The sequence below is a fragment of the Ictidomys tridecemlineatus genome, chromosome X (genome assembly GCF_052094955.1).
Source record: "Ictidomys tridecemlineatus isolate mIctTri1 chromosome X, mIctTri1.hap1, whole genome shotgun sequence".
NCBI lineage: Eukaryota > Metazoa > Chordata > Mammalia > Rodentia > Sciuridae > Ictidomys > Ictidomys tridecemlineatus.
In genome coordinates, this window is record NC_135493.1 from 31,712,257 (window position 1) to 31,733,679 (window position 21,423).

General features: G+C 33.9%; 1 protein-coding gene across 5 annotated transcripts in view; it reads left to right on the forward strand.

Moving 5' to 3' along the window:
* Nucleotides 1-21,423, forward strand: part of Klhl13 (kelch like family member 13) — a 181,854-nt gene that overhangs the window by 66,984 nt on the left and 93,447 nt on the right. For 4 of the 5 annotated variants that reach the window (XM_040284640.2, XM_005319397.3, XM_078034336.1 and 1 more), the window contains exon 2: nucleotides 5,697-5,770. The exons of the other annotated variant lie outside the window; for it this stretch is intronic. In XM_040284640.2, the coding sequence (XP_040140574.1) occupies nucleotides 5,721-5,770 (50 nt within the window). In that variant the 5' untranslated portion in view covers nucleotides 5,697-5,720. The remainder of the gene's footprint in view (nucleotides 1-5,696; nucleotides 5,771-21,423) is intronic. 5 annotated transcript variants of the gene reach the window in all.

Sequence of the window (21,423 nt, forward strand, 5' to 3'; positions counted from 1 at the left end):
TCCTTTAGGAATTTGTTTTAAGGTGAGAAGGAAAGTAATATACAACCTTATGCCTTTAAAAATAAAAAAAAATCCTTTTTAAAAAACCAAACAACAAAGCAAAGGTTATCCAGTTGTCCCCCAATAATTTATTTAATCATTTTTTCCTTTAGTCATTTGAACGTCCATACTTACCATAAAATTTTTGTATTTGAGTTTCTCACAAAAATCTTGAAAAAATTTATGATTTATTTTTTTCAAAACACTATATTGTGATTCCTCCTTACTGATACTGAAACTACTCTTTTAAAAAGGTCACTACTCATTTATAATTGTCAAGTCAAGTAGCTGTACCTTACTTGGTCTCAGCTAAACTTGAAACTGTTGGATAATTTTAAACTACTCTTCTTTAGCTTTTTATTTATTTATTTATTAAATACACAACAGTGGAATGCATTACAATCCTTATTACACATATAGAGCACAATTTTTCATATCTCTGTATATAAAGTATGTTCATGCCAACTTATGCCATTATACATGTACTCTTTTTTTTGCATTACAATTCTTAGTACACATATATACCAAGATTTTTCATCTCTCTGTATGTAAATAAGGAATGTTGGCCCCAAATTCAAATTTTCATACATGTATTTTGTATGATGACCATCACATTCCACAATTCTTGCTAATCCCCTTCCCCCTCCCTTTCCCTCCCACCCCTCTTCCCTATCTAGAATTAGGATTAGATTAATTCTTAGCTTTTATCTCATAATTCCCTTAATTTTTTCATTACCTATTCTCCCTATCTCTTTCTTGCTCTAGTGTCTCCCTCTGTTTCATTGGAATTCTGTCTTCTCAGGGCAAAAACACTCTTGATAATACTTCCCAATCTCATCACTTGACTGCCTAGTGTGTCCTTTGTTAGATTAAATATATCTACATCAAATTTTATTCTCCTTTCAATGTTTTTCCTTCCTCTCTATATCCTGTTATTTGATATCATCCCCATTACCTAAATAGATTTTATGATTTTATCTTTGATGTCTCCTTAATCCTGTAATATTTGTCAGTGATCTTTTAGTCAGTAAATACTAATTCTCCTTTGCCTGTCCCATAGTCCTTGTCTGGGCTCTTGGCTCATGCCTTGACTCTGGAAGTAGTTTCTTAACTGGTAGTCATACTTTTCTTTCTAATCAACCCCCATATTGAGGCCAGTATGAATGTTCAAATATCTCTATCTATATACTTGATCAATCTATTTAATATATAAAAATATTTTATTTTTATATATTGTAAACATACTATTTTATATAAATATATGCATATATTTAATAATCTGGTTTTTAAATTGGTTTAAGTTAAATCCCACTTAAATTTGTTTATATGTGTTTACTTACTTTCCCTTCTTAATTTCATTAAAGTGAGAATAAGAAAATGGAAAAACTCATGAACACAAAAAGAACAGAATTTGAAGCATTGAGTCATGTGAAGTTCAAACTAATTTTTACTTAGAGCAAAGAAGTTACCATTTCAATATCTCATTTTACATGAAAGTGTAAGAAAGGCCAACTAATTCTTGCAATAAAATTCTTAATATCTCAAAACTTGGAGTCACCAACTCTGGGAAATAGGAATATGTCATGAGTTTGAAACATGGTTTGTTTGTTAGAAGTCTTCATAGTAAGTGGCTGGAGTCCCATGTCCTACCACCCCATATCCTACTGTTCAGGAGACTAGAAGTTTTGCTATCTGGAAAGTTTCAGAGGGACAGCTCAATTCTTAGAGATCCAGGTGCAGCAGGGGTATTAGTTGAAACAAGGAAATTGCATAGGTCTGTTGTAGGGATCCAGTTTGATCCAGTTTGACATGACTACATCCATCTTGGTTGTAATTGCCATTTTGCATGCTAAGTGACCCAGACATGCATCCCAAGCCCTATAGGACAAAAGGAGTCATTAAGATTGTTAACTAAGTGAGTTGTGCTAGCCACTGATGCTGGGAGTATTTCATAACTGATGTTGAACATGTTAATAGTTTTTGAGGAAGGCCAGATGCATTCCAGTTGGGTATGGCTCACCTTTGTCTAGCTTAGCATATAAACTAACCCCCTTCCACCTACCTTGAGGTATGGGAATACAAATGCCTTGCTGCTGCCTAAGACATGCTTCTGTCTATAAGTTTCCCAAAATTGCACCTGGTGCAATCCTGCCTATTTCTTAGGTTTTATGCCACCTGTTTTTGGTGGCCCATTCTCATATGTTGGAATTTTTTCCCCAAACATCTATTTTGTGCTACTGTAACAGAATACCTGAGACTGGCAAATTTATAAAGAAAGAAGTTTATTCTTCCTAGTTCATTCAGTAGGAAGAAGGACCAAGATCAAGGGGCCAGCAGCTGATAAGGGCATTTTTGCTGCATCATCCTTTGGTGGAAGGTGGAGTGGAGGGGGAGGGGGAAGAGGGAGGGAGGGAGGGAGAAGAGAGAGGGAGGGAGGGAGAGAGAGAGAGAGGGCGGGAGCGGGGGGGGGGAGAGAATGAGAATGAATACATATGTGTAAAAGATGGACAAACCTGTCCTTTTATAAGGAACCCACTCCCACAATAATGACATTAATCCATTCATGAGGGTGGTGCCATGCCCCCTTAGGCCAAATACCTCCCATTAGACCCCAGCTTCCATCATTGCCATATTGGGGATCAAGTTTCCACCATAACACATTTAGAGAGACATAAAACATAGCAGAGATTAAGAGAAAGTTTGCATGCCTAACTTTGGGAATATATGCTTCATGCTAGATTCAGTTAGTGAAACTGCGTATGAATTACTTAATTTTACATTATTAGATTCCTAGTAGTAATCTCGATATAGTTGGTTTTCCCCTTTTCAATATTTCCTAAATGTGAATACTAAAGAAAATAAAAAGTTCTCACTGTGTTGGGGCTGGGGATGTGGCTCAAGCGGTAGTGTGCTCGCCTGGCATGCATGCGGCCTGGGTTCGATCCTCAGCACCACATACCAACAAAGATGTTGTGTCCGCCAAGAACTAAAAAATAAATATTAAAATTCTCTCCCTCTCTCTCTCTCTCTCTCTAAAAATAAAGTTCTCACTGTGTCAAAATTCTCTCATCACTTAAGCCTTTTTTTAAAGATAGGAGAAAGAGAGAAAGTTTTTAATATTTATTTCTCAGTTTTCAGTGGACACAACATCTTTATTTTTTATGTGGTGCTGAGGATCGAACCCAGCGCCCCACACATGCCAGACGAGCGCATTACCGCTTGAGCCACATCCCCAGTTCCAATTAAGCCTTTTTAGAAAGGGCAATCTAAGGTCAGTTAATTTCAAGATGCTTTAAAAATTTTCATTTTGTTTGGCTACCTGATTTCTTATAATAACAGGATTATAATCAGATATGATAGCTCAAATAAATATGAATTCTATATTGTCATTGCATTTATTTCCTTTTTAGAGTTATGAAGACCCCCCCAAATAAGAGTACTTTCTCTCCTTCTACTACTTTTCCTTAAAGTGAGGGCTGGAGATAATGAAGAATCCCCCTGGCTTACTTAATTATTTGAAGTCTGCATAGCTTTATAGCAAACAGTTTTATGAATGAAATAATTGCATTTAATATATTTTTATCTTACCAATAGAAGTTGATTTTATTTACAAGGAATAGTTAAGTAAAATATACATTTGCTTCCTGGTATACTTGAAATAAATAGGATAAATATATAAAATATACTTTACCTTTGCAATGCAATTTATTGGTATTGCTGGAAAGAAATATATTTTATACAGGTCAGTTTACCAACACTCACCTGCTCTTTTCCCATAAAAACAACCACCAATTCTGTCCAGGTGAAGAAAAATAACATTATTACTCACTATTTTATGTCTTTAAGGATATAACATATTATAACTTTCTAGTCTGTATTTTGTGCATCTACTTCTAATATTGTGGCCTCCATTTTTGGGCTTTTCAGACCTCCCCATGTCCCCCTGGTAACAAGAAAATTAGTGTTGTTTTTGTATCTACTTGGCAAATAGTTGCCTCAATTCTTTCCTGGTAACTTCTCTTGTCTAATCCAGCTTTCCAGACTCCTCAGGCCTTCTGTTTCTTTGTTTAATCTAACTTCCTCTATACTTGGTTGAATTTCCATGGATACTTGTTAATTAATGATTTTACATGAAATTTAGTCATTCTATTTAATGATGCACAATTGAGTGAATCATATATAGACTATTTTGCTTTTATAAAAGATTAATTTTCTTTTTTTAACATTTTTTCCTGCTTTTATTTATCCATTAGGCATCTGCAGGCCCAATACATAGTGCTTTTAGCAAAAGCAGCTTCTAATTTAGTTATAATTGTGTCTATGTCATCTTTTATTTCTTGTTTTTAGATATACAAGACAGAGGGTGTATTTTGACATAGTAAGTACATGGAGTATAACTCATTCCAATTTGGATCCCATTCTTGTGGTTGAACATCATGTGGAGTTTCACTAGTCGTGTATTCATATATGAGTATAGGAAAGTTATGTCTGATCCATTCTACTGTCTTTCCTTTTCCTCACCCCCTCCCTTCCCTTCCTTACCCTTTGTCTAATTCAATGAACTTCTATTCTTTCCTTCCCCTCCATTTTTGTGTGTTAGCATCTACATATCAGGGAGAACATTCAGCCTTCGATTTCTTTGGGGTTGGTTTATTTCACTCAGTATGATAGTTTCTAGTTCCATCCATTTCCTGGCAAATGCCATAAATTCAGTTTTCTTTATGGCTGAGTAATAATCCATTGTGTATATACCACATTTTCTTTATCCATCCATCTGTTGAAGAGCACCTAGGTTGGTTCCATATCTTAGCTATTGTGAATTGAGCTGCTGTAAACATTGATGTGGCCCTGTCTCTATAGTATGCTGATTTTAAGTCCTTTGGGTATATGCCAAAGGTGATTCCATTCTAAGTTTTCTTTTATTATTATTATTTTTATTTGTTTTAATAGTTATACATGACAGTAGACTGCATTTATATACTTTGATGTATCATACATAGATGGGATATAATTTCTGAGTATACATATTGTAGAATCACATTGGTCATACAGTCACATATATACATACAGTAATAATGTCTGTTTCATTCTACTATTTTTCTTATCCCCACATCCTTTTCCTTCCCCTCCTTTCACTTCCCTCTACCTAATCTAGGGTAACATTATTATTATTATTATTTTCATTATAATTCTTAATACACATAAGTATCATGCGTTTTGTATTTCTGTTTTTATATTAAGTATGTTGACATCCAATTCAAGTCTTCATATGAATTCAAGATAGGGAAGAGGGGTGGGAGGGAAAGGGAGGGGGTAGGGGAGTAACAAGGATGGTGGAATATGATGGTCACCATTCTAAGTTTTCTAAGGAATCTTCATACTGCTTTTCATAGTGGTTGCACCAACTTGCAGTCCCACCAGCAAAGTATGAGTGAACCTTTTCCCCACATCCTCACCAATATTTACTGTTGATAATTGCCATTGTGATGGAGTGAGTTTCTTAATTTTTGTAAGATGTAATATGGGCATTAGGTACCAGAACACACATTTTGCCTTTAAATTAAGCCTGAAATATACAAAAACATTAAAAATAGCAAATTTTGGAAGTTATAGTATTGACTTTTATAATAAATATTGGCTTTTTTTCTTCTGAACAGGTCATTATCCAACATTTAGAGGTGATGGATCATCTGCATAGAGGGGAATTGGTTGCTGCAATACTTCATAACCGGTATATTTATGGAAACAAGTTACCTTATTTATATAATGTCTGTCCTATCTATACTCAATGAATATTTGTTAAATACCTAGAATAGAATAAGAAGCATTTGCTGTATGAATGAATAACAGCATGATTGAGTAATAAAGAAATGGAATGAAGGGGATGTTAGCGACTATGTCTGGAGCTAATGAAAAATAGAGAATATAACTAGAAAACACAATTGATATAAATTGTGAACCCCTAGAATACAGTCAGTGGAGATATTGATCTGAACTTTCAGTTTTAAAAGCATATCTGTGAATAACTACAGGTATCTATAACTTAAGAAAAGTCTCCACAACCTATTTTAAAATAGGATTGTCCTGTGATTGCATGTACATTTCTGTTACTAAAAATCCAGTTAAATGTGTCTCATGGAATTCCTATGAGACATTTAGAACTTCCTACATCAATTTAAAATTTTAAATTCATGGTTTAAAGAAACATAAACATTGAGATAAAATGTTAAATATCTACCTTTTAAAATTATTTCTTCACATTTGTTTCTTCTTTTTATTGGATTTATATTTATCTTGTTAATTTGTCTAGTATATTCTTTTTTAAAAAAACTATAACCTTGTTTTTCAGAAGTAAAGGAATTTCTTATTCTTGATAATTGATTGTACAGTTTGGATGAGCTATTTAAAATAGTATGTTTGAATTGTCTGTGTTCTGGCTCTGCTGCTTATGAGCAATGTAGGCTTCAGGAAGTTTTTTTTTTAAAATACCTTTATTTTATTTGTTTTTATTTTTATGTGGTGCCAGGGATTGAACCCAGTGCCTCATGCATGCTAGGCAAGAGCTCTACCACTGAGCCACAACCCCAGCCCCAGGAAGTTTCTTAATGTTCTGTACCTCAAATTTCTCATCTTTGAAATGGGGTCAAAAATAGTACCTATACTGCAAGAATGTTGTGAAAATTAAATAAGTGTAACTTTGGATTTGTGTGTGTGTGTGTTTTTTTTGTGTGTGTGTTTGTGTAGAGAGTGTATGAGGGAGTGATATATAAGTGCTAGTATTATTGAAATGTAAATGTGGGATTTAAATTATGTAAAAATATTGTTTATTCATATACCACATAATGCCATTTCCATCAACAGACTGCATATACAACAGAAGTTTCATAGAATTATAATGGAGCTAAAAATTCTTATTGTCTAATGATGTAGCCATCCTAACATTATAGAATAATTCATTGCTCACATTTTTGGTGATGCTGGTATAAGTATACCGATTGTTCTGCCTGTTGTATAAAAGTACAACACATACACCGGGCACGGTAGCACGTCTATAATCCCAGTGGCTTGGGAGGCTGAGGCAGGAGGATCAAAAGTTCAAAGCCAGCCTCAGCAAAAGTGAGGCACTAAGAAATTCAGTGAGACCCTGGCTTTAAATAAATACAAAATAGGGCTGGGGATGTGGCTCAGTGGTTGAGTGCCCCTTCGTTCTATCCCCAGTACCCTTCCCCCCAAAAAAGTACAGCACAATTATGCATGGAATAAGGTTCTTGATAATTATAGTAAATGACAAATTTACTGGTTTATGAATGTACTGTACTTATTAGTTTGAAGTGCACTACTTCTCATATTTAAAGTATACTATAAAATGGTATGTTGGTATGCTGTCACATAACCGACTCACACATAATCTGTTTACCATGACTCTTGATTGCATAAAGAGGCTATGTCAAATGATTGACTTATAGCAGCTAGTTTTGTGTAAATACAAACTATTGTAGAAAACAGTATGGCACTTCCTTAAAAAACTAATATAGAATTATCATGACTCAGCTATCCCTCTGTTGGGTATATGTCTAAAGAAAATGAAATCAACACCTTTTGAGAAATATTTGTGCCCATGTTCATTTCAGCGTTACTCACAATAGCCAAGATTTGGGAACAAATTTTAATGGACAAATGGATAAAGGAATTAATATTTATTCTTAAAAAAAAGGGATACTGCTGTTTGCAACAACATGGAAGAACTTGGAAGGCTTTATGCTAAATGAAAAAGTACTGTATGAAAGAAAAAATACTGTGTATAGTCACTTACATAAACTTTATGCTAAATGAGAAAGTACTGTATCAAGGAAAAGTACTGTATGATCTCACTTATGTACAATCTCAAAAAAAGGCAAAATTGAAACAGGGTAGTGTGGGAGACCAACCTTGCATGTGAATGGGTCACACTCCCTGGCTGGGTGCTGAGGTGCTCAATCACAGAAATGTGGTAGTTGTCTCGTGCATGGGTGTGACTTGCTACAGCCCCATGGGTGAAGCTAAGCTCACCTGTTCCTTTGTATATAACCCCTTGCCCTGTTTAGGGTAGAATGTTCCATGGAAGTGCCTTGTGTGTGTCCCCTCCTCTTATGTGCCTTTGGGTGTGGCCTACCCAGGTGTCAGTCAACCTGCTGACAGTGGACATCATGAAGATACTCAGCCCCCTGAAACCTGACCCCTTGCCTCATTTGAATAGCTTCTCCTTAATAAAAGGGGTCAGCACGTGCTCTCTCTCTCTCTCTCTCTCTTTTTCTTCGGACCCTTAAGGTCAGAGGAGCCGTCACAGGGACCCCAAAGAAAAAGGTATTTGTGTCTCTTGTGTGGTTATTTTGCGCAGCCCAGTCAGCCCAGTTTATCTGGAGTGACCCCTGAGCCTTTTAGTTGCAAGAACAGAAACCCGGCAATGGGTAGAAAGATGGTTCCAAAGATGGGTAGTGGGAAGAAATGGGTTGAAGTAGATCATAGGGTATAAACTTAGAGTTAGGTATGATGAGTAAGTCTAGATATATGAAATATAGCATAAGGACACTAGTTAGTAATATCATATTATTTATTAAAAATTGCTAGGAGAGGAAATTTTAGGTACTTTTATGAATATGCAAAAAGGCACCTTATGAAATGTGATGGATATATCAATTCACTTGACATTAGGAATATTTTCACCATGTCTATCTGTATCAAAACATTACGCTTTGTTAACTTAAATATATGCAATGAAAAACAGATGCATAAAAATATGAGATAGGCTCATATACCTATAAAAGCCAAATCTTGAAAAGACTTACTTGAGACAGTTAATAAATTGTAATAAATGGTTGGGTATAAATAAAATTAAAGAAAACCACCTTTTATCTGTGTCAGAAATAGCCATTTAGAAGATATAATGGAAAACAATTAAAATGGCCTTAAAACATAAATATTTAATAATAATCCCAACAACAATGTCAAGGACTTATATGAGGAAAAATTTGAAATTCCAGCCAGAAATAAGACAGAAGATATTTAACAAATGGAGAAGCACAACCTAGTCCTTGATTAAAAGGCTAAATATTGGGAAAAGAGAAATTCTCTTCAAATTATTCTATAAATTTAACAAAAATTGAATTGTATCCCATTACTACTGCTTATGTCTGGCAATGTAGTTCATGTAGTAATTGTCCATTAATTATTACTGAATAAAGAATGGACTACTCAAAAAGATCATTTTTTGTTTACAATGTAATAAATATTTATTGTGTAATTGCTAGATGTTAAACATATTCACTTTCTAAAACAACAAAACTGGCTAAATCCTTATTTGTGGAATTTTGTACAAATTTGTGGAATTTGTACATTTTGTGGAAGTGTGGTCAGATAATAATATATATATATATATATCACAGAGAAAATTGCTTGAAAACTAATAAAGCAGGTGGAAAGATAAAGGACTAAATTGGAGATGGTAATGGAGAGGTTGTTAATGTCTATGAATCTTGGAAATTTTAAATCTTGTAGTCTGCCATCCATATGTTTTACCTTATATATGGTTTCACTCCAGTGTTTTATAAAGTACAGGAGTATGTGGCTTGCTTCATTGCAAACAGTATCCTAATCTGAACGTAATCCTCATGCACCCATTATGGGTATGTATAGGAGAACACGTTGTGACAGGAGTCATTTGCTTGTGGTATTTTCTGATAACATTCCTAGATCTAAAAAGGGATTCCATAATGAAGCATTCCAGTCTTTTAAAAGTACTCTTTGTTAGATGAATCATAATACAATATATTGCTTGGTATTTGCAAAACCAGAGAAAGAGAGCCAAGCATTTTGATTGCATTTTATGCCTTTATCAAATATCATGCAGTACCTTTTGTGTGAAGTGCTAGGGATGTAGAAGTGAATGAAACACAACACATGATTATTTGGTCTAGTGGAGAATACAAACAAGCAATTCTGTTTATCATGTGTTAGGAAAAGAAAATATAGGGTGCTGTTGAATGTGTCTAACATAATATACTCTTCTGTCTTGGGGGGTCGTGGTAGGCTCCCCGGGTTTATGTTTTTAAAATTTTTTGTAGTTGTAGATGGACAGCATGCCTTTATTATATTTGTTTTTTTTTTTTTGATGCAATGCTAAGGATCAAACCCAGTGTCTCACACGTGCTAGGCAAACACTCTGTCACTGAGCCCCAGCCCCAGCCCCTGGATTTATTCAGGTTCTCTTTCCTTTACTCCATCCCTTTTAACCTCTACCTTATATCAAACTACTATCATTTTTGCCTGGATTCCTGTAATGATTGGCTGGCCAATTCATTCTTCTCAATAGAGTTTGCTTTTCAAAATTCAAATCTTACCATGTTGCCTCTCTGACTTTCAAACTATTCTGTAATTCTCTTAATTTTTGAGTAATGTTTGATGTTAATCTTACCTTTTACCACAGTGCATGGGGCCATGGAAAAGCAATGATATGTTCATGGAACTAATGAAAATTAGATAATTATTATTTGTAATGCTAAAGACAAAATAAGAAGAGGCTGGAGATGAATTTGTAGAGATGGTGGAGGCCAGTTTAAAAGAGTTTGATGTGCCATTCAAAACAGTATGGATGCTCCATAGACTTCAGGGATCTACTGAAACTTTCAAATAGGGGAGTGATGTGATTGGTCAGATTCATCTTTTAGAAATAGCACTTTGGTGACTGTGTGAACTGTTTGGGGAATATGGGGGGGGGAATTAAGAAACTCAGCTATTATAGTAGTTGCAGAAAGACATTAAGAGTCTGAACAAAGTTGATGGCAGTGGTAATGAAGAATAGGAAATAGATTTGTGAAACATTTAGGAGTAATTTGAAATATTTAGCAGTATTAGGAAATCAATTGGATTTTTTACACTCTAGTCAGAGGGACCTTTTAAAATTGCTAACCTAATAATGTCACCCAGATTGTCCTCTTGTTTGACTACTGAAATCCAACTTTTTCTTCAATACCGAGATCAAATTCCATGCCCCTCAATCAAACCAACCAGATGATCTGGGAGGGTCTCTTTGCTTTTGAACTTATTTAAAACGACAGTGAATTTTATTACATTTGGTTCTCCCTTGAAGTAATTTCAAGGGAGATGTTGATGCTTATGGTTTGTTAAGGGAGATCTTTCAGAAAATGACTGTGTCTAATGCATTTTGTATCATATAGTGTATAATGCAGCATTTGTGCATAGAAAGTGTTTAATAAATACTTGCAGAAGTTGTAGCCTTGATCAAAAATTATTTGTTGCTATTTTATTTGGTTAGATGGTGTAGGGGCAGTTTTCATGTATTTCCCCAAATCAACTCCTACTTATAGTTAAAAAATTTTACTTTATGTGGAAATCTTTAAAACTGTAAAATACGCTGATGGAATTTAGATTATTGAAATAAGCTCAGAGGTTTTTTCTTATTCTTTTTTTAAAATATATTTTTAGTTATCCCTGGACACAATACCTACATTTTATTTGTATATTTTTTATGTGGTGCTGAGAATCAAACCCAGGGCCTCACATGTGAGGCAAGCACTCTACCACTAAGCCACAACCCCAGCCCCCTTTTTCTTTTTTCTTTTCTCTTTTTGGTAGCAGGGATTGAACCCAGGTGTTCTTAATCACTGAGCCATATCCACAGCCCTTTTTATTTTTATTTTTTTATTTTGAGACAGGGTCTTGCTAAAGTGCTGATTCTGGCCTCAAACTTGAAATCCTCCTGCCTTAGCTTCCACAGTTGCTGGAATTATAAGTGTGTACCACCATGCCCAGCTTCACTTTTTTTTCCCTTTGGGGCTTAGAATTTTAAGTGGACATAATATATAATTGTTTCTTAGTAGTGTATGATGTCAAGGGAATACAGGGGTGGGAATCAAGTTATTTGATATTTAAAAATATTGAGCCTTTTTTCCAGGTGCGATGACTCACACCTGTAATCCCAGCAGCATGGGAGGCTGAGACAGAAGGATCACAGATTCAAGGCCAGCCTCAGAAATTTAGTGAGGCCCTAAGCAACTTACTAAGATATTGTCTGAAAATTAAAAAAAAAAAAAAGGACTGGGGATCAGGGATATGGCTCAGTGTTTAAGCGCCCCTGGATTCAATCATATATATATATGAGAGGGAGAGAGAGAAAGAAAGCATATCTTTTATTCTCAGTGTCCTCACTTGTAAACTGTGAGGGAAGCTCTCATTCTTTTTTAAATTTAAAAAATTTAGAATTATATCTTTAAGTATAAGAACACAGTAGGTTGCTAAATAAACACTTATTACACTAACTTGATGGGAAATGAATTTAACAAGATTGTATAATTTCTGCAGTTTCTCTTTCTGATGATTTGTAGTTTCATTCTATTTTGATGAGATAAGATGCAAAAAACTTTTCAATTTTTTGAATTTGCTAAAACTTACTTTGTATTGTAATATTGGGAAAATTCCATGTACTGGTTAAAATAATGTGGATTATACAGTGTCAGACTGAATATTCTGTACATGCCTGTTAAGTTCATTTCATCTGTAATGTAATTTAAATAACTTTTATGGCTTTTGTGTGTGGGTTATATATTTATTAAGAGAGTATGGTTTTGAAGTCATTCACTATTCTTGTATTTGGGCCTATATCTCCCTTTATGTCTAATAGTATTTGTTTGCTAAAATTGAGTGTTCTGATGTCAGTGCATACATATTTGTAATTATTATATCTTCTTGATATCTTATTCTCTTGATCAATGTATAGTAAACTTGAAATTCTTTGTCTCTGCTAACTGATTTTGTTTTAAAGTATATTTTTGTATGTAAGTATAGCTATTCCTGTTTGCTTTCTGATTTTACTTGTTTGTTTGAGATATCATTTTATATCCTTTCTATTTCAATCTGTGTTTGTCTTTCTTTATATGTTTCATATAGGCAGCATATTGTTGAGTCTTTTTTTTTACTGTATTCATGCAGTCTGCATCTTTTAATTGGAGAATTTAGACTATTTACATTCATGGTTATTATTGAAAGGTTTTTTTCTTGTTCCTATTATTTTGTTGTTTTTCTTATGGTTCTTTTGAATATTTTATGTTTATTTCTTCTTCTCTTATTCATTCTAGAAATTTGATGGTTTATTGTGTTGATAATATTTGACTCTTTCCTACTTCTCATCTGTGTTTATATTCTTCTATTCGGGTATATTCTTTCCCATACTCTCATGATTGTTTATCTTTTCTTTTCTTCTTAGTGTTGGATTCCTAAATTGTCTTCTGGTCTAGTGTCCATGAATTCCCTTAGTTTATGCATATCTTGGAAAGTCTTGATTTGGATGGACAAACTTGCTGGATATAGCAATCTTGTCTGTCAGGTTTTATTTTAGGACTTGAAATACTTCATTCCATGCCCTCTGGCCTTTAGAGCTTCTGTTGAGAAATCTACCAGTCACTCTGCAGCTTCTAGGTCTCTTGTCTGTTTAGACTATAGGTTTTCCTTTGATTGTGGAGATTACTCAGACTTTCTTTTTCACCAAGGTGGTACTTTACCTCCCCCTGCCAAGCTGCTAAACACTTAATACTGGGGTCTTCTGTTCCTCCTATTATAGTAATATCTAATATCTATAGATTTCACCTGATCACTGATTATTATTAAATGATCCCACTTTCTTATCACTCCTCCCACCTCAACATGCAGCTATATGCCTGTTTTGGTTCAATCTCATGAAGAAGTAGGTGAGTTCTGGGTGCCTCTGATCCACAATATTATTCAATAAGAAACATTGATTTTTCAATACATTTTCAGTGGCTTCATGCTAGTTATTTTTTGTGGTGTTTACTCTCAAAGAAAAAAAGATTCTGTCAATGATTTTATATTGAATGTACTCTTTGTCCATAATGTTCTTACTCTTGACTTTTAAGTGTCTGACTCTTCTTGTCCAAATCTCCATTTAAATATGGGGGTTGGGGCTGTAGCTCAGTGATGGAGCACTTGACTTACCCTTGTACATATGAGGCACTGGGTTTAACCCTCAGCACCATATAAAAATAAATAAATAAAATAAAGGTATTGGGGCTGGGGTTGTGGCTCATTGGTAGAGTGCTTGCCTACCATGTGTAAGGCACTGGGTTCAGTCCTCAGTGCCACATAAAAATAAATTAAATAAAATAAAGACATGCTGTCCTTTTACAACTTAAAACATTTTTTTTAAAAAAAGTGCTTGCCTCTGAGAAGTTTTCATTGACTACCCAAAGTGGCCACTTGTTTTACTCTTTACTGTCATACAACCCTGGTATAAATCTACATAAGACTTATCACTATTACTATTAGATATTTCCCTTCATTTATTATTCCCTTTTAGTAGAATAGAAGGTCTAGGAAGTCAGAGGGCTTGTCTGACTTGATTGCAGCATTAATTTTAATTTTAGCATCTACACCCATGTCTTGCACATTTTAGTTGTTAAACAAATATTTGTTGAATCAATAGATATATGAATTAAACTTTGGCCTTCTCTAAGTAGTCTTGGACATTAATCCTACTCCATTTTCAGATTTAGTACCTTCCAAAATAAGTTGTTGTATAAATTTTAATTACAGAAGAATTCCATGTTTTATTTATGTATTTGTAAGTATATATATCTTCCCACTCCAGGAGGTAGAACTTCATCCCTCACCAAGTATGGTTTTAATGATATACTTCCAAAGAAAAGCACGTGGAATGGGACAAAGACCTTTATAGAGAAGAAACCTGACAAACACTACCTATTCGGGATAAAATAGTGTCTCCCCTCCAATGGTATCCACATCATAATTCCCAGAATCTGCGTCTATGATACTGAACATGGCAAAAAGAACTTTATAGACGTGATTAAATTAAGGACTTCAAATGTGAAATTATCCTGGATTTTTCAGATAAATCCAGTCTGATCACAAGTGTCCTGATACAAGAGGCCTTAGAGTCAGGGAAAGAAGATGTGAAGAAGGACCCAGAGGTTTTAGTGATGTTCTGTGAAGGTGTAGGAAGGTGCCATTAAGCAAAGAATTTAGCTGGCCTCTAGAAGCTACAAAAGGCAAGGGAAAATTCACCCTATAAGCTTTGCCAACACTTGGTTTGGGACTCCTAACCTCCAAAACTGTAAGTTAATTGCTAATTTAAAGCCACTCGATAGTTATTTGTGACAGGGGCAATAAGGAATTCATATACTGATTTTTCAGAGTGTGGCACACAGGCTTCCTAACATATTTCAGGAGCTGTAACTTCTGACTTGATATAAACACAAGAGAGAATTATGGTGGTAGAGGTCAGAAATGGGCACATAGTAGAAGGGAATAACACCCTGGCTATTTAAAAAATTAGTACCTTTTTCAGGTCTCAGTTTCAGTACTGGAACCCTTGTTCCTGACACTTGTATATAAGATATTTAGTAAGAGTTGAGGAAAGCAGTATCAGAGGCAAATAGCATTTTGTTTTTTAAAATTTGAACATTCATGGGGGCTGTGGTTGTGGCTCAGTGGGATAGTGCTTACCTAGCATGTGTGAGGCAGTGGGTTCAATTGTTAGCACCACATAAAAATAAATAAGTAAAATAAAGGTATAAAAAGTCACAGTTCTTTTTGAATATTCATGTGTTTGGTGCTAATGATAAACCATTTGGAAAAATTATTGAAAAGTATAATCCCATTGTTCTGAATGTACTGTTAATATTTTGGAACTCACAAAAAACAAATGTTTATTCAACATGAAGATTTTCCAGTATTCTAAACATAATGTGATCAAACCCCATCTAATTTTAACTCCCAGAACCTGCCTTTTCATCTATAGTCTTGGGCTTATTAAAGCATTCACTCAGTTGTCCAAGTCAGAAAATTGAACATCATCCTGACTCTTTATTAAAAAAGTTATATTCAGTCACCAAGTACTATTTCTCTAATCTGCTTTCCTGCTACTTTATTCTTTTTTTATTTGTTCTTTTTAAATATACATTACAGTAGGGTGCATTTTGACATATTATACATAGTGGAGTATAACTTCCCATTCTTGTGGTTGTACTGGCTGTGTATTCATATATGAATATAGGGAAGTTAGACCCAGTTGATTCTGTCTTTCCTATTCAATCCCCCTCCCTTCCCTTCATTCCCCTTGGTGTAATCCAGTGAACTTCTATTCTTCCCTCCTCCCTCTTATTATGTGTTAGCATCCATATATTGGCCTTTGATTTTTTTGGATTCCTGCCACTTTATTCTTATTACCTCTTCCTTAGTTTAGTCCCACATAATTTGCCACCTAAATCATCATAATATCCTTTTAATCTGGCTTTTTGCCTCTGATATTAGTTCTTCACTTATTCTCCCTGAAGTTTCATCCTTATTATTGCAGCCATTGTGATCTTTCTGAAATGTAAATGTGTTCATAATTCTTCCTAATTTAGATTTCTTCAGTGACTCTCAGTGTAGCAAGGCTTCTCATATGGCTCCTCTCTATCTCACAAATCTCATTCTCTGACCAGAGCATGTGTTGCAATCTTCTCCAACACTGAAAGGCAACATGTTCCCTCATAATTCCATTCTATTTCTGGAATGCTTTCTCTCATATTCTTGGCCTAACCAACTCCTTTTTGTCCTTCAAGATTCAGCAGAAGTATTAAGTTATTTGTGAAACTTTCACCAACATGAACCCCCTTTCCTCTTTTAAGCAGTGTGAAGTATCCATTTCTTACGTCTCCCATATCATTGACTCTTGTTTCTATGTGTTGGTAGTGGTGATGGAGGTTCTAGTAGTAGTATTAGTTGTGTTGGCAGTAGTCATAGTGTTTACTTTGTTCCACTTCTAAAGCCCTCATATATATGTTAATTCATTGTATTTTCACACTAACCCTATCAAAGAGGTACTAATCATTATTCCCATTTTACTAACAAGGAAATAGAGGCACTGAGAAATTAAGGTATCCAAGCATTCACAGTTAAAAGCATGAATCCAGAGTTCAAACACAGGATGTCCAGCTCTAGAGTCCACATAGATGTCCTATCTTATTCATGGGAGACATGTCCAGTGACACCCAGTGGATACCTGAAACTGCTGATAGTACTGAACCCTATATAAACAATAGTCTATCAGTATCTATGAGGGATTCCTTTCAGGACCTCCCTGTGTATTGCAAAATCTATGTATGCTCAAATCCCTTATATAAATGATATATAGTATTTATATATAATGTACATCCTCGTGGATATTTCAAATCATATCTAGTTTATTTATAATACCTAATACAATATAAATGCTACACAAATAGTTGTACTGTGTTATTTATGGAATAATGACAAGAAACACTGGACTTTACATGAGAAAGGAATTTTTTCAAATATTATTGATTCATGGTTGATTGAATCCATGGATGTGGAATCCATAGATAACAAGGGGCTGACCTGTACTATATGTCTTTTAAAAAAATTTTAGTTGTAGATGGACACAATAACTTTATGTATTTATTATTTTGCCACCTAAATCATCATAATATCCTTTTAATCTGGCTTTTTGCCTCTGATATTAGTTCATATTTATTTATTTATGTATTTATTTTTATGTGGTGCCGAACCCAGTGCCTCACATGTGTAAGATAAGTGCTCCACCACTGAGCTACAACTTCAGCCCTGCACAATATTTTTTCATATCTACACACACCCATAGTTAAATTTAATTTATGAATTAGGTGTGGTAAGAGACTAATACTAACTCATAATAAAATAGAACAATCATGCTAAATGAAACAAGCCAGTCCCAAAATATCAAAGGTGCAATGTTTTCTTTGATATGCAGAAGCTAATCCAAAACAGGTGGGGGAGAGAAAGAAAGAGAGAGATAAAGAAAAAAAAAGAAAGGGGATTTCATTAAAATAGAGGAAAGATCAGTAGAGTAGATGAAGGAGATTGAGGGGTAGGAAGAAGGAAAGGGAAAAACAGTGAATAAATCTGACTGGAATTTCTTTGGTACTTACATGAATATATGACAGTGAATCCCAACACCAAGTATATTCACAAGGCACTAATTTAAAACAACAACAACAAAACTATAAATAAACTGCAGAAACACCAGTGGAGTAGTACAGGGGAGGGAGGAGGGGCAAAGGGGACTTAATTAGAGCAAATTATATTACATGCTTTTGTGATTATGTCAAAATGTATCCTAATGTTACATATAGATAAAAAGAATAAATAAAAATAAAAAGAAGAATCTTTAAAAAATAAAATAGAGTGATTATAACAATATACTGTGATAAAATTGATGACATTACTATGCTTTTGCTTTAGGGACATTATTAAGTGAAATAAGGATTACTTGAAGACAAGCACTATAATACCTCAATAGCTTATCTGATAACTAAGATGGTTAATGAGCAGGTAACATATATAGTGTGGATACTCTGGACAAAGTGATAATTCACATCCCAAGTGGAATGGGATAGGATGGTGCAAGATTTCATCATGATTCAGAATATCTTGATTTAAAATTTATAAAGCATTTATTTCTAGAATTTTATATTTTGGAATTTTGGATTTCCACTGACTATGGTAACTTAAACTACTGAAAGTTAAACTGTGGATAAAGAATGGCTACTGTAAATATGAACAGGAATGTGGTTTGAGAAAATAATTCATACCCTTAATTAAGATGGATGCTTTTTAAAGATATATGACTGGACAACAAAATTTTCCTCTGTCTTTTTGTCCATGTTGTCTGATATTTCAACACTTTTACTTTCCATAGCGCTTCATTTTCCTTCTACTATTTCTTATAGATTGATATGAACAGAAAAAGTGATCCCCTTCTCTTTTTCCTAAAAGGTCTACTCTTTCATTGGACATTAGTTTCTGTGCCTGCCATTGAGGATTAATTATGACAGTTTAAATGCTTGTGACACACAGATAGCCCTACTGTTGTTCACCTCTAAGAATACAAGGCCTTAATCTGCAATTCAAATTAAGGAAATGTGTCCTGAACCTCCTGAGTGTTATGAATTGAATTCTCCTGAAGGTGAAGATGTTTTCATATATCAGCATGGCTTGGCATAGCCAACATAGATACAGGCTCTAGATAGCTGGAAAGAAAATTTCTAGTGATTTCTAGAGTCTGTTTTAGGGAAAACAAGAGAGGAAGCACAGTTAATTTGAATTAAATTTAATGTTTTTGACAGAGCTTTGTCTATCTAGGCATAGACACTGTCATTTATTTTTCCCTGGTACATAAGTCAAAATGCTAATATTTAACTTTGAATTTTATCTGAGATCAGCCACTGTCTAAAGTTGGCAAGCCTCTCAGGATTGGCTTAGCTCCCACTCTTGCCTTCTCAAGCTTGGGTAGTTGTTGGAGTCAGTGGGAGGCCACCTAGAACACACTTTTCTGTCTGGGTTCCCTGAGGCAGCACTAAGACTTATAAAGCCTCCAAGGGAAAGGCAGCTATTTGATCTCCACACCCCACTGCCTGCACCTCCATGTTAGTTATCCTTTGACCATGAAGGAGAACGTACATAAATATGAGCTTTTGATGCATACTCCTATCCATTTACCCTTAAGGGTAGTTCATTTACCTGATTCATCCTCCTGTAGCATAGGCAGAATGCAATAGTGAGTTCAGAGTTTGAAAACACTTTTTTTTTTTCCTGGTCTTGACTTGCCAACTAACAATGGCAATTTAGTTAATCTGCCACCAGTTTCTTTTCTTTGTTTTTTTTTCTTTTTTTCATGACAGAAATACTTTTTCTCTTGTTTTGAAAACTAATGAGATGATATGCTTGAATCACTTTGTTCTCCCTGGAAGGTGGACCCTGAATAAATTTAAGTTGATCTTTTGAAAGAAGTTGAAAGCAGAATTATGGATGTTTGTTTTTCTAAGAATCTACGTGGCTCCACAAATAACAGATTACATTTCTTTAGAGGTAGATCATAAAGACAATGGTCAACCCTCTTACATGTAAAATTATGGACAATTTGATATGGAAAGGTGAGAATTTCTGCTGGTTATAGATGATTGTTTAATATTTTACATATGAAAAATATAGAAATTTTTGAGAATGCATAAAAGAAAATGATACACCACTCTATCTACTCTAATGTAGACCACTTGTTATTTTGGTATATTTCCTTTCACCCATTTTTATATGTATATTTATCTAATTTTTAAAATTTTAATTTGACTTTAATTTTGTTTTAATTAATAAATGATAATTGTGTATATGTATAGGGTGAAATGTGATATTTTGATATTTATCCACATTGTGGAATGATTAAATCAAGCTAATTAACAAATCTGTCAACTTACATAGTTATACTTTTGTGGTGAAAACATTTAAAATCTACCCTTTCAGCAATTTTGAATTATATATTGTATTGTTATTTATTATGGTCATCATTCCATAAAGCTTATTCCTGCTGTCTAACTGAAATTTTGTATACTTTGGTTACCATCTGTTTTTTTGCCCCTCATCCTCCAGCCTCATCCCCCAGCCATTGGTAAACACCATTTTATTCTCTATGAGTTCTGTTTTATATACTTCATATATAAGTAAGGTCATGTGGTATTTTATTTCACTGAACTGTGCATGTATTTAATATATCCATCATAATGCATGTACATATTTGTATTTTTCTTCACCAATGCAATGTTGTTAATCCTTTCTGTATTAATAGTCTTCCTAATAATCATCTAATGAAAAAATAACTTTCTTCTCATAACTCCAATCTGTGTTCATAGAAGAAAATTCAGAAAATAGAAAACAAAACTATTTTCTAATAACACCATTCGAATTTAACTACCTTAAAATATTAGCATATTTGATTCAGTCATTTTTTTCTTCCTATTTTTTAATAATGAAAAATTTGACTCAGTATTTTTATATCATATTTTTCTTTTAAGAATAATGTAATCTTAACATTTCCACTTATAGCAAAAATTTAAACAGTAACTTTAAAAAGTAAATTGTAAGTGCATGGCTATTACTTTTATTTTTGTATTAATGCATTATAATTATACATGATATAGGGGTTGATTTTGACATAATTATACAAGCATGGATTATAATTTGTTCCAATTTAGTCCCTAGTACTTCCCCTTTCTCCTTTTCCTTCCCCATTTCCTTTCCTCTGCTCCACAGTAGATCTTTATTCTATTTATTTACAGATTTTTAATTTTTTTTTAAATTTAGAAAATACATATGTTATACAAGATAATAAAAATTATACAAAATCTAACCAATGAAGTATTTCTTAATATTACACTTAACGTTTTGATCTGTATTTATATAAAATGCCTGTGTATAAAGTTATTTTTATAAAAAATAAAAGCTTACATTATACATATTATTTTGTATTTTCATTTTCTGCATAAT